Source organism: Diadema antillarum, unplaced genomic scaffold, assembly GCF_040938485.1.
Source record: "Diadema antillarum isolate AM-2024a unplaced genomic scaffold, OU_Dant_1.0 seq00001811_RagTag, whole genome shotgun sequence".
In the NCBI taxonomy this organism is placed as follows: Eukaryota; Metazoa; Echinodermata; class Echinoidea; order Diadematoida; family Diadematidae; genus Diadema; species Diadema antillarum.
The window spans coordinates 87,888-102,706 of record NW_027272486.1 but is presented as its reverse complement, the minus strand read 5'-3'; the positions used below and the strand labels follow the sequence as shown (position 1 = coordinate 102,706).

General features: G+C 39.7%; 1 protein-coding gene across 1 annotated transcript; it reads right to left on the bottom strand.

Moving 5' to 3' along the window:
• Positions 1-2,626: 2,626 nt before the first annotated feature.
• On the bottom strand, positions 2,627-4,267 carry LOC139712487 (uncharacterized). Its single transcript, XM_071624303.1, has one exon. The coding sequence runs from the start codon at positions 4,265-4,267 to the stop codon at positions 2,627-2,629; it is 1,641 nt and encodes a 546-aa protein (XP_071480404.1).
• Between the last annotated feature and the right edge of the window lie 10,552 nt (positions 4,268-14,819).

Here is a 14,819-nt window from a genome sequence, read left to right as displayed (position 1 = left end):
TTGGATGGAAATAAATGATATTAGATTGAAATGACTCAATTAATTGATATGACTCTTTAACCACACTGAAGAAACTTATTTCATTATTGGATGCAGATTGAGTATGTTTGACAAATTTGGAGCATAATTCTAAAGACTTTGATTGTAAGTACAAAGACGAACGTCGTTGATTGCAAAACTAAGAACAAAATGCTACAATTAATGAGTGCCTACAAAGTAGCACGTATAGTACTGTATATGAATACATGTGCACGCAAATATACACACACGTACACTCGCACACACATACATACACACACACACGCAAACACGCAAACAAGTATACAACTCCCTTTTTTCACAAGCACGCACAAACATACACCATCAGCGATAACAAACATCTACGACCGCACAAACACACCATAGAGGCCATATCATCAGTCGGTACATGTAATGGTAAATATGAACACTTATATTTGGACATTATTTCGCCCTCAGCAATACTCTGGAATGTGTGATCTGATGATACCTCGTGGCAGATCTGTGAGCATCATCCGTGCCTGCATTGCGAAGATTAAATCAGACTGAAATAAATTTTGACCTTCGCACGAGATTCAAAATTTTAGGGCGCTATTTCCGTTCTTCGCAATGATGCAACGTCCGCTTTAGCGGCTTAAGTTCGTAGTCAACAAGCGAAGAAGCGACTGTTTGGGTTCCGCTACAGCAAGGTGCTTATCCAATGCTGCAGTTGGTGGGATTAAGGAGCATACTGTATAGCTGCGTCGCGAGCTGGCAATGACAGACAAGTTTAAAAGGTAGGTTGAGGAGGTGAATTGGAGTATTCACCCTTGTCTGAATATGATGCTAATACAATGATTGCGGCAATCAACATGATCATAGGAAAGACTCGCATCCCTCTTATATGACAGGTGGAAACAGTTTCTCTCTCTCTCTCTCTTTCGCTATCTATCTTGCTTAAACAAGAATTTTAATCTATCATCTTATTCAACCTTTACAGAAATTTCCATGGAGTTGGAAAACATTTACCCGGTTATTGTAGGTTTCAATTTCCCCTTTCTGTTTATCACAGTTTTATCAATACTTTCATTGCTGCTTATGATCAAGACGTACAGGCCACCCGACAAACATTCTTCACTTCACATTTCTAATAAGAGGGGAAAACAAACTTCTTCCGATGTACAGCTTCATTTCAGGGTTATCAATGATAACAATTTATTGTCCCTTCGTACATTTGATTTCTCACGTGGTACAGTCATTTCGGCACATGAAAGGACTACACTCCTTCTCTGGACAAGAATGGCATGACGTTTGAATTTGAAGTTTGAGTTTTTCCCATATTTGGAATTTGGAGACCTTCTGCATTGCACGGTGTGTTCTCAATGTATGATACCATTCATCAGACAACACGTCGAAAAAATTCTAGTGAGACTGAAAAAAACCCGGATAGTAATGGTTCACCTTGTGAACTAGGCCTACATCATTTTGGTAGCTGAATTTTGAGACACAGGATGTAGGAAATTTTATATTGTCAATATAAATGCGTCAGATATTGGTTTGGTAATCTTAGATATTCGATTTTTTTTCTTCATTGTTGTTAATGACGTCAAATAGCATCGCTTAAAACAGGCGTTTAGCTGATTTTTTTTTTTTACTACCTGAACTTGTGCTTGCATGATTATGGATGTAACATAGTAAGTTTACAAATGGAATGGTCCTTTATGTTGTCATACTTCATTGGCTAAATCAATCTTATTTATGTATTTTTATTATATCTAACCTTTGCTCGTCTGGTGCAGCACGTTTACTGATTTCTCATCGCCATATCAAAATAATTAATTATCTATAACCCCGTGACGATGACTCTAAGACATCCCTATTATTCATCTTTACAAAGTACTTTTGAAATGGCAATCAGACAGCGCTCAATACGTGGTAGCATTAATTCTTCACCAAAGGTTTTATGCAGCCACAACAACCAACAGTGTTTTCTGTCGCTCTGTTTTTGGCAGATGGAAAATATGGAGCACTTGTCTTCAAACACCATGGCGATAAACATCGCAAACATTACAGAAAATATAAACCCCTTCATGTATTGCACTCTTTAAAGATTCTGATATGTACACATAATCTTATCTATATACAGTATGAACAATATGTTTCAATCTTTCCTGAAATACAGACACGTTTTGTAGCCTTTGCTATTAGCAACAGAATGTACCGATGAGTTATAGTCATGCTCCATTTTAGGATACCATGCCGTAGTGTACCATTGTTCCCTGTAACTTTAAACACATACGTTTTTATCTTATCCAATATACTCCTATCAGTCGTACCGTGGAGAAGATGTGAGTAGTTTTGTTTGTCATAATGTACGAGGTACAAAGTTAAGGGTAATGTTATAGTCCCTAATTGCAAGCATAAATGACACGGCCTTGTTGCACAAGGTTTGGAATACATCAATGAAAGACATCAGGTAAGTATTGCACCCGGAATTATAATGGTTGAATACACTTGTCACGCGTGATAAAATGCCGACACTGTTCACTCTTGAATTTATCCTCTCAGTTTCAAGAGTCCCTCACACGCACAGCTCACATGTCGCCATTGGGCTGGTATAAAGAGTAACTCATTGTTCTGTGTCAGGATCTTCCTTCTCATAGTCGGTACCCTTGCAGTCGCAATTGCAGCCCCCTTTCAGGAGCGCTGGATCCTCCTCTTCCGTGTTTTTGAGATCGGAATAGGCAATCGCTCCCGTCGATTTCCTCTTCTCTAAGGTCGCCGCGGTGTCGTACTGCATAGGCGGATTCCGACTGGCCGTAGGAGTGATCTGAGCAACGGGCTTTTCTGGAAGAGCTGTGGCACTTGTCAACTTGCCCTGCTGCCGCTTGTTTTTATCTAGTGTTGCGTAGAGTGCCGATATGTACCCTGAGGCGTTCTCGTCCATGTTGCTCGAAGGATGGATCAAAGCGGGACCGCGTGTGTCGGGAACCTCCGTGCTAAACATGGCGGCGGGAACGGAGTAGTGGCTGATGCCGTCCAGAGGCATGTCAGCCGGCACCTCGCCGTAGTCGATGTTGACGCGCGTGTTCGGTCTTCGCGGTTTACGGAAGCCGAAGACCCAACACCCCATGATGATGGCGATCAACAATAGAAGTACGATGAGCGAGCCGGATACTACGACAATGATGAGGTTCATATCGGCAGTGATAAAAGGACGAAACGTCGATGGAGGCTCTGGGTTGTCGATTTCAATAATGGTTACCTTCTGTGTCGGTGTCGATGGCGGGGGCTCTGTCTTTTTGGGTGGAATGACCACTACCCTGGAACTAGCTCTAGCTTCGAGATTGTTTTCAATAACGGCTTGACACTCGACAGTCTTACTTCCATGTTCAACCTGGGCGTTCACAATCACAAGCACTTTCCCACTGCTGCCAAACGCTATCCCCGGCGTTTCGGATGTCAGTAGGTCGCCGTCGATAAACCAGTTGTGCTCCAGGACTCGGGTTATTGCGTTGACCTCACAGTGGAAGGTGGCATTAGTCCCTACCAGGACAGAACTGCTCTGGGCCCTAACATGCACCTCAGGCGGGATTCTCATGGGCGTTACGGAGCATCTCCGTGGTTCGCGAAGTGCTGGACTTGTGGCCTCACAGACGAAGGTGACTCCGTTATCTCCTCGCGTAAGGATCCGTTTGTAAACATTAGTGTGCTTCGTTGAGGCCGTCACTGTCCAGTTGGACCGAAACCATGTCAGGTTAGCCGCCGGGTCGCCTCCTGCCGACTCGCATCTCAGTGTCGCCACGTCTCCCGGCCAGAAAGTACTCTTGGAGTTCTGGGGGGTCTCGGCTAGAACCTGGCATCGTGGGAATCCAGCAGATGGTGGAATCAGAACAGTCAATGTTGCTACTCCAGAGAAGGCTCCTCCAGAACGGCTGATGTACGAGCAGCGAAACTCACCTTCGTCACTTCGCTTCACATCGTTTATCTGAAGATTGAATTCGCCTTGGGTGTGGTTGCCAATGACAGAAAACCTCTCACTGAATTCTGCATCAAGGGTCTCCACAAGTGTGCTATCTATACTGAGCTGAAGGCCGTTTCTGTCCCACACGACAATTGCTCCCTGTTCGTTTTGTATTTGGCATCGCAGTACTACAGTTTCACCTTGGATTCCTTCCTTAGATGTCGGTTGTACGTTAAATCCCGCCTGAGCATTCTGAATCACTGTAAGCGTACACAGAAGTGCCGATATCCAACATATATGTTCCATTGCCGAATTGCAGCGCTGTGTTCTTGATAAACGCGGCAAGCGTTGGACCAAAGAATTAACAAGTCTTATTTACCGTCAGGGCTTGATATGTTTTCTTCACACTGATCGTACCGGCGAATGTCTGTTGGGTCGCTGCGCCTCTCTCGGCAGATCAAGCGCATTCGCTTAGCAGATCGCAGTCTGTCATATACTAGCTTTGATGTGATTTGACACTGACTAGACATGGTTTCGCTGCAAAGCGCGCGCATTTTCCCCCTTCAGCACGCGTACGGAGAGACTTCCTGTATCAGTGTGAGCCATACCCCCTCACTGCTCTCCCCTGGTCTTCGACAATCCCCACGCCCCCCCCCCCCCTCTCTCTCTCTCTCTCTCTCTCCCTTTTCCTCTCGTTCTCTCTCCCACTGTCTCTCTAGGCCCCACCCTTTACTCCCTCCCTGACTTGTCGCGAGTGCAGCAGGAAACACCCTGCCAACTCGGACAGCCTGTATAGAGCCGAGTTATTCACCAGCTCACAGCACGTACAGGTAGTTCCGGAAATCACATTCTGCACCCGGTAATGAGCAGGGAATACGGGGAGAAGACCGAAGTCATAAACAAGTCTTTCCCCCTCTCCTTGAAGAAAAGAAAATTGAAAACGAAAGAAAAAAAAAGCTTGATGTTTTTTATGTCTGTAGCTTGCTCAATTAAACGTCTCGCCTCATTAACACCTAAAGGCATTTGGGGTAAAATGGAATCGAAATCATCTTTGTAGACTCCCCCGAGCAACCATTCCCAATAAAATTTCCTATTTTGATAAATGCACTAATTTTACCTGCCCTTTAATATAACAAATATCACGAGCACTTCATGCACGAACAAATTGAACAAAGTATCTAACAAACTACGATGTACACTGCTTAAATTGGCATCGTCTGTCAAAGAATGAGAATGGGAATTAGACTCGGTGAATCACCGCAAAAATGAATTATCACTCGCTCAAAAACAGGAAACTGCAAACGGAAAGTTTCCACTTTACTGCGTGAATGCAAAGCTAGCTAACGACATACTGATGAATGTATAGATGGCTGTTCTGGGAGCAGTTTTCGAAATGACTTCATGTCATTCACCTAGAATATAGGTCCTGCTTATACTACATGTCTGCGTGTTCGCTCGTGTGTGTGCGTTCATTATGTATTATAACATGATGATAACACACTGCGGTTAACATCCCCTCCCTTATTCATATTATAGAGCTACTATTTCAATTTAACCGAGAATACAACAGTTCAAAATAGCACACTAAGGAATATAAACTAAGTTTTGTACAGTTCTTGATTTCATCAGTGAATATGATCCAACAGTTAAATAAGGCTTAAATCATATCAAGTGGAGTGGATTATGTAAGTATAATACTATGATAATAACGTTTTACATTCAAGGTAGTAATGACTATGATATAACTCGTCACTGATATTATGGAAAACAGAACAAGAGGCCTCGATGCCACAGCACGTTGTGATATATCGTCACGTTATCGTTGGTAAAAATATAGGATGTATGCCCATTCTGAGAATATAAAATAAAAATAAAACAAAACAAACCGCAAAAAAGCGAGATTAAGCAAAAACAAAACAAAAAAGAAAAAACACACAAACTAATCAAAACAGACCTACATTCAGGCATCATGTGTTGATGTCACCTTTCATTATTGTTAATAAGAACAATCATATACAGTAAGCGGGCCTTGCAATCATTATGACGCTACTAACAGCCGCGATGCCGAAGTGAAAAGTGTGATAGTGATAATAATTCTTATAATCAAAATGATATATATATATATATATATATATATATATATATATATATATATACATATATACATATATGTATATATATATATATATATATATATATATATATATATATATATATATATATATTCTTTTTTTTCACTAGCCATAATAAGTACAGACACAAGTCACGAAATTCTGGCGGGGAAAACGATGACATCAAAAACACATTGGGGTCACCAGCTCGAAAAATCACTGGCCATAATTACCCAAAATAAGCGTCCAGGAATCCACAAATAAGGCTCAAGGAGAACTGGTGCATGTCCAGCAGGTAAACCGCATAATCATGCAAACATCTTGGGCTTTTCCTCCTGGATGTATCAAACTACCTCTTGATCTGTTTGTTGTAAGTCTAACTTCAAGTGGTTAATTAAGCTTGACGTCAAAATATCCATAAATCTAATTTGATCGACAACTTCACAAAACAGAAATCTAAAATGAGCCTCAGGAATGCAGACACCCATGGGAGGAGGCGTGTAGAACCACATTATCACCATGGTTAGAAAAATAACACCCCAGATAACACGAAAGTATTTCCTGAGGACACGCTAGATTTTTGTTGTCGTTTGTTTTTAAAGATTGCGTTATACATTTTCGCTGCTGAGTCTTACGTTAAACCATCGCTATTTTCGAATCCATCTTATTGCTTTTGACATTTACAAGCGCGTCAGAGTAGCAGAGTAAAGTCGTACTTTATCACCGTAATCCGTTACTAGTACGAATACATCTGGCGAATTAGGTATGTATATCACAATCATTTATCATATGCGTAATATATACACAAAGGTGAAAGTTCGTGTGTTCCTTTTGCAACCCTGGAAATAAGATTTCTTTCGTAAGCTGGTACATTATACAGGAAGGTAATTCAAACCCTTTTTGTTAGAAAATGCAACTGGAAACTTCTGCACTCAAAATGTACAACATGATTCCATGATAAACAAAGTTTGTCTCCACTCGGCAGAGTGATACCTGGCTTTCAGTTCAGTTCAGTTCAGTTCAGTTTTTATTTCTGCATTTCAAAATCAATACAAATCAACAAATCAACAAGATACTTACATAGTCATTTACACAGCTAATATTCGTAACGTTTGGATCTTACATACATTTTCTTTTTTTTTTTTCAAGAACGAATATCATATATGAAAGGAAGCAATAGGAAATGATAAAAATGAAATGCAGGGGACCATCATCATAAGCTAAGCTTGACGAGGATGATGGCCCCAGGTAAAGAGATACATAAAGAAAATCTTGCCACTCACTGAGTGGGGGGTAATTGTGCAATGGGCTCAACGAAGAGATACATAAAGAAAATCTTGCCACTCACTGAGTGGGAAGTAATTGTGCGAAGGGCGTGCGGTGCAGTGCGGTGCAGTGCGGTGTGCATTGTGTTGGGATGAATTCATAGTTGTCAAAAGGTTGTTGTTGGTTTTTTTTTCTAATGAGTTCAACTACATTGTAGACCTTATGTAGATTACACAGATATTGGCTAACAAATAGATATTCAGGATAATATTCGGGTTTTGTTGGAGTTAAAAAAAGGAAACTTCTTTTTTTTCAAAATTAAAAGAATATACTAGTATGATCTCTTGAGACACACGAAAGAGGCTGTCAATACAAAGTTGTGGGTTTCTTTAATTTTGTAAAACAGCATAAACACCGTACATCACATTTTTTATTTCCCTCATCGACTTATATTATCATTACACTCATATACCTTATAAATTGTGTTACTATGTTTTTTGTTTGGTTGTTGTTTTTTTTTACTCTGTACTTTTTGAAACGGGAATTCACGTATTGCAAATTGTTATATTCCAAAACCTGCACGCGCTCATTTGGCGTCTTGTTGTAAGTTGGAATTGCTGCGAAATGTGAAGAAAAACAAATTGACTCTCAGAGAGACGACAAAAAATTGTGTCTTTTAACCACCTCCGCGCTAAGAATTCTGGGGCAGTGTATACAACGTGGGGTGTTTCTGTGTTAATTGGTACTCAAAGCACACTGAGGCTTAAAGGTACAGCTTACCATTGGGAACAGGGATTTAAAAAAAAAATAATGTTTGAGATATCACATTTAATGCATATGTGTAGGTCAGTTGTATCACAAAACATCGTACTATGTAAACAATTTGCAATAAAGCCTAAAATAAGAGGAGATATCACTATTTTTCGCATTAAACCATAACTGTAAACGGTTTAGTCAGGAAACATTTTTATTATTAATTTTGTTCACATGATAACAATACTTAACATCGATTATACGGGTTCAAATTTTTACATCGGGTTGTTTCTATCCTAACTCACATTTTAGAACTATTTTGAAGCATTAACGCTTGGTTTTTGTTCCATCTGCAAATTGTAAATTATGCCTTCAAAGAGACGTTCGATTAGCTACAACAGCAACGAGTGACTTCAGTGAAAGGAAACGTACACTTTTTTACTTTGCAAATATGACAAGTTAAACTGAAGTTTCTTCAGGACAGCAACTACAAATTCATGATGATATCAGTGTTAAGTCTCAAGAGGAGCCACTAAAACTGAAATTCACCTTGCCAACACGCCGAATTCATGAATTCTTACCCCAATCAAAGAACTGTTACTACGGAAGAGCTGATAGTATCGCTTATTATATGACATCACCGTTACGTGACGATAATTCAGATACCCACTTTATCATTTTGTCGTTTTAGACTACCTACTTATTGATTTAATGATAACATATCCTATTTACAAGTTAGCCGATTTTTGAAAACAAGCAGATCTGTTGAATCATGCAGGCTACATTGACATGCTTGATGTGCTCTTTATTGCCATGTGCACCAGCATGTAAGCGTTATAAACATTTGAAAGTAGGGTTGTGGTATAACAAACAATAGCAATAGATACAATGAATCCAAATAAGTAGAAATTACCCCCCCCCAAAAAAAAAAAAAAACAACAACAACAACAACAACAACAACAACAAACAAACATACAAACAAACAAACAAACAATATTCGAACAAACATTCGAGACCACGTAAATTCAAATAGTATGTTGAAAATTTTCGAAGTATGTAAGAAGTTCGATTCTATTTCATAGTGACATATTTAAAGGAAAAAAAAAACGTTGAGTTTGAGTTTGAGTTTATTTTATTTCACCACGGGTCACTCACTTCAGCCAATTGCTGTTCTTCTGTGAGTCCGTGAAGTAAAAATCATACAATTACAAAATACAACATTTTATACATGGCGTAGGAAACGTTAAAAAGAATAACAAAAAACAAAACAAACAAAATCAAATAAACAAACACACAAAAACAAATCATACAAAATCATACATATTACATAAAGAAAATGGAAATTAAGATACTGAAAAAAAAATTATGTACAATGTTACAACGTATAAAAGGTAAATAAATTTACGCAATCGATGAAGCCACCTTGATTTGAATAAAGAAAAATTTCAAGGAGGACTCTGTATTAAAAAAAAAAAATCATGCACTAGTCACACATCTTGTAGGGATACGTTGTGCGTGGTTCCATATTCAATGACGCAACATTTTTACCCCGGTTTGCCGCACCTGCCAGGGGTAAACTCGGTGGATGCTGAATCATCCCACGCTAATAAACGTTGGTTAAGAGGGTTGCTGAGGTTGGACATTATCTCCATGGTTACGCGACAAATCTTGGCATCTTGGTATGTGTTTTCTGCGTACATTTGCAGCATCAGATCTTTAGTCAAATATCTTGTTTTTTACATAGTGCGCTGCTCTTTCATTTTTTTTTTCTTTTAGAACTTAATCTTGCGCTTTCAGGCATCAAATCTTTATTTTCTTCATACTTATAAAGTACCGGTGTTGGGTCCTATATGCTTTAAAACAAAAAATGATGATCTACAAATTCTCTTTTTATATGTATTTTGTGTCTTAGTTAGGGTTTATAGTTTTTGATTGACTTTCAATATTTTCTGTCAGACTTCGGTTCCAAAGGGAGTGGTCGTATAATTCAATTAATAAATATTCCACCATCTTTTTTTTTCTCTCTTTTTTTTTCGTTTGTTTGTTTATCTAAATTCTAATGATTATCAATCATATATCCACGTACTGTGTAAGGGGAGTGTTTTTTCTTCAAAGCAACCTTGCCAGCATAAGCGTCGATCGTCCATGGGACACCTCGACTGTTTATTTCAAAAGAGCATAGCCTTATTAAACCTCGATAAGACTGTCTTCAAGAGTGTGCGCTTTCTCCGGGATCAATCCTTTTTCTCTGAATCGTCTAACATTATTTCCATTGATTCAACAATGTTCCAGGCTTGTAATGATTAGTCCGTGAAAGGAAAATGCAAAGAGGCGTCCAGAGTTATCCGTAACCGGGGTCAAGTTTGTGATTGTTGGTATTTATCGGTGGTTTATTCTTGATAGTCCCATCATCTGTGATTTATCCACAGGGAGACTGTGTCACCCTTGACTTAAAGATGCGGTCATTTATTCGCTAAGTGGCTTAGAAAGGACATCCATGAAGTGGTTAAGGAGACGGCATTCCTCCGTGATTCGTTGGCCCTGTCACATTTCCGCAGGTATGATTACTCACCGCCATCCACAAAGTTTTCCTTGACCCCGTTTCCCGCCTTTTGATCTATCAACACATGATGCTTTATTCATTCTATCCCTCACATTTGACAACACAATTCTATTTTTCTCTTTACAACTTTCTCTCTGTAGATCTCACTCGCTTAGCTCTTTGTTTGTACGAAACTTTGTTCGATAAGAGCTCACGTTACATCTTCAAAGTCAAACGACAATGTGAATACAATAATGACAGAGCTACGCGTTTCTGTGTGATGTCTGTATGTGAGTGCGAGAGCATGTGGATGTGCACAAAACAAGTAAATGGAAATAAGCAATAAAGGACATAAAACCCACCCCAACAACAAACAAACAAGCAAAACAAACAAACAAACAAACAAACAGACAAATGCATACCGGAAGAGAAGTGGCAAATGCAACAAGTATACTTGTACTAACCTGTGTGTACTGCTCATGCATATTGCCGTTATGTACAAAGGCAATACAATCTTTGGCTTCAGACCCCTACGTGTCAAGTTATTATTACCCACGCCGATGAAAATCGGCAGGGGGTTATGTAAAGGGTTCCGTATGTTTGTTTGTTTGTTTGTTTGTTTGTTTGTTTTTTTTTTTTTGTTTGTTTGTTTGTTTGTTTGTTTGTATGTTTGTTTGTTTGTTTGTTTGTTTGTTTGTTTGTGTACAAGATAACAAGAGAACGGGTAAACGGATTTGCACGAAATGTTCAGGGAATGTTTGGATAATGACCGGAAAGAATCGATTAGATTTTGGTGATAATCGGTTGACCCTTGCAAATTCTGTGTGACCTTGAAGTTTTGACCCCATGGTATAGTGACCATTCCGAAAATTTCCCGTTTCTCACTTTGCGATTTACCGCTACCATACGAAGACATAAACTCCCCAACGATCCGACTTCGCTGCTCAAATGTTCGTAAGAATTCCGAAATTTACGTTTAGGCCTATTTGAGGGACTATGTCCTTCTAGATTTATGAAAGTTCGTTCTCCGTCATCACAAACTGGCCCGTATTTTGATGATTTTTCAAATTAACATTGATTGTTTTTTTCGTTGGAGGAGCATTTTGCTCGGTCGCAGTCACACTGCACGATATGCGTGCTCAATGTCAATGCGTGTGCAAGGCCGCTGAAAATGCATCGCGCTCTACACTGTTGGTGCAAAATTGCACCGGGGACGTTGCGGCGCTCGTTGGTGGCCGAATACTGGTGCAGTAGACATTTGCATTCAACCCTTGCATTGAATAATTCCCGTAGACACTAATCACAGGGGTAATTGCCTAGGGGGTACGTAAATTTTGTTTTTCTTTTTTGCTTTTGTGGATACCATCAAAGATCGTACACTCATACGACCTTTGATATTTGATGATTTTTCAAATTAACATTGATTGTTTTTTTCGTTGGAGGAGCATTTTGCTCGGTCGCAGTCACACTGCACGATATGCGTGCTCAATGTCAATGCGTGTGCAAGGCCGCTGAAAATGCATCGCGCTCTACACTGTTGGTGCAAAATTGCACCGGGGACGTTGCGGCGCTCGTTGGTGGCCGAATACTGGTGCAGTAGACATTTGCATTCAACCCTTGCATTGAATAATTCCCGTAGACACTAATCATAGGGGTAATTGCCTAGGGGGTACGTAAATTTTGTTTTTCTTTTTTGCTTTTGTGGATACCATCAAAGATCGTACACTCATACGACCTTTGATATCATCACACTCTCGGCTTGCTATAATCAAAATATCCCGCAAGAAAACGGCGTATTTCTCGATTTTTAGCGCTTTTTCCGCGACCCGTCGCGTAGACAATACTCTTAAAACTGGACTTCATTCGCGCGCGCTTGGAAAAGTTCCGATTCTGCACTTTTGACGGTGGAATTTGGGATTTTCGATGGATTTTTGGAGGAGACTTAAGGACTTTCCTGTACGTGAATGAGTGTTAATACCGTATGTGTAATTATGTGATTTGCGTGTGATGTGACTGTAGAACCAAAGATCGTACACTTCAGTGTACGATCTTTGGTAGAACTCACTGGCTGGTGATAAAGCACACTGGCAATTAAGTGGCCGAATTCTGGTAGATGACCGAATGCACATTATGTTTACCCCGACTTTGTACTTAGGCGTGGGTCTGCCGCCTTTGACGGCCCCTCTCTAGTATATATATTTTGTGTGTGTGTATGTGTTATTTTGAAGGAGATTGGATAACGTATTCACGGATATCAATCTCTTTTCTTCTTTTTGGCACAAGTATAAATTGATGAATGCATAGACGTAAAATAACAATAAACAATAAACAATCTTTGAATTGATGAACAAAGAACACGAGGAAAGAAGAAGGAATTATAGATGCTCGAACAATAGTTTATAGTTTCGCAGTGAAAAGTAAAAGTGTTTTCTTTTCTGAATATCAACAAATTTCCTTTTAACGCTGTTACGTCCTCCCACAGTGCTTTGCCCAGTGCACACAATGGGTTTACAGAATACAAATTGTATCATACCATTCAGTCGGAAAGAATCAAAAATACTATAGTAGTTCCCCATCAAGTCTCGATGAAAACTATTGTGAAAATTGCACATACAAATCTGATCTCGATCTTGTCACTTCAGACCCACTCAATATATCACTGGATGACTTCTCTATTTGATGAATTATGATAACTGAAATGGATTGCTGAACACTGTGATAATACGTCTTCAAGTTTTTGTTTGCTGTTTGCCATCTGAGAAGATAGGTGGTATCCGATATTCAGCTGCACTAGATAGTCTTTAAGGGAGTCCAGTTGGACGTAAGGCGGGACCGCTTCACCGGGTTAAACACCCTGCTCTTTAAAAAAAAAAGAAAAAGAAAAAGGAATGAAGCGGGATCTTTTACGTGCATGAGTTATGGCACTCATGGGACCTCTATTTTATATTCCATCCGAGTGACAGGGTGCTTATGCCTGTGCTAGAGGGAACGGTAATGTAATGGTTACACACAACACTGCTCAGTTAGACTGGGGAATCGAACCCGGGTCCTTGTGATCTGGAATGTCTGGAGGCATGCAGACGCGCTACCGACTGAGCCAAATCACCGTCATTTACCCGTTAACGTACGGGTAAAACCAATTTTTAATCAATTCAATTCCATTATCTCTCATCGAAGAAAAGGCAATATAGGCCTATTAGCACAAAGTAAACATATATATTATTAAAAAAAGGTACTAAATGTATACGCGAATGACTGTATTGTGTAATTGTATAAAGCAAGCATTGAATACTTTGCAGAAATGACATAAGAAATGAATAAAGCGATGGAAAAGAGTGATATCAGAACGCTATTAAAATAAGTTAAAATGCAAAAATATGCATATTCATTTTTTGATCACACGTTGCAGTGTATTCTTGTTCATTCTGCCGGAAGTAAGTACTCTACCAATGAAAAAAAAAATCAACTGAACTGTGGATTAGCAACAGCAGTAGCTTCAATTATTTACAGTGAAAAGATCACTTCATCTATTTATCCCAGATTTATTTGTTGCTTGGGCCTGGTATCATGTTTCATAAGAACAACCATCTCTAAAGAAGCGTGGATTATGACATACATTATTTAAAACACAGTAGTAAATATGCATTGGCAGCAGAACCTTGATTAAAAGAGACCACGACGCTTCCCATAGTCGTACAAAATTAGAAGGACGTCGTTCATGTTATTGACAACGATTGATGTCTCAAGATTATTTCAGACACTTGGCATCAGCAGACAACATGGTGTGTCCATGCAGTGTTTGATGCGCGGGATCGGTTTGGATGAGAGTAAAGGGTAATTGCGTGGGTCTGCTGAATAGTAAACAATTCCGGCTCACCTTCTCACAACTGTCAGTGGTAAATGAGAAGCGGAAGGATGAGGCTTCTTAAGTCCCCAATGACTCGCCTCGCTCCTGAAAGAATCCTGCTTGAGTTGTGGAGGGAGGGGTAAAGAGTTGGAGGCCTTAAGGTGAAAGGGGGCTCAGATTACCAATCCTATAGGGGGAGAATGGGGGAATGGGTAAGGGGAATGGGTAAAGGGGAATGGGGACAGAGGAAGGGGGATGGGGAACTTTCCAAATAGAGAGACAAACACGACGGTCGTGGAGGGTGTATCCCCTTCCATTTCCCGAGAAGAATTTTTAGAA

Bases quoted from the DNA above. Each gene is read 5' to 3' on its own strand.
- LOC139712487 (XM_071624303.1), bottom strand. From the start codon at position 4,267: ATGGAACATATATGTTGGATATCGGCACTTCTGTGTACGCTTACAGTG.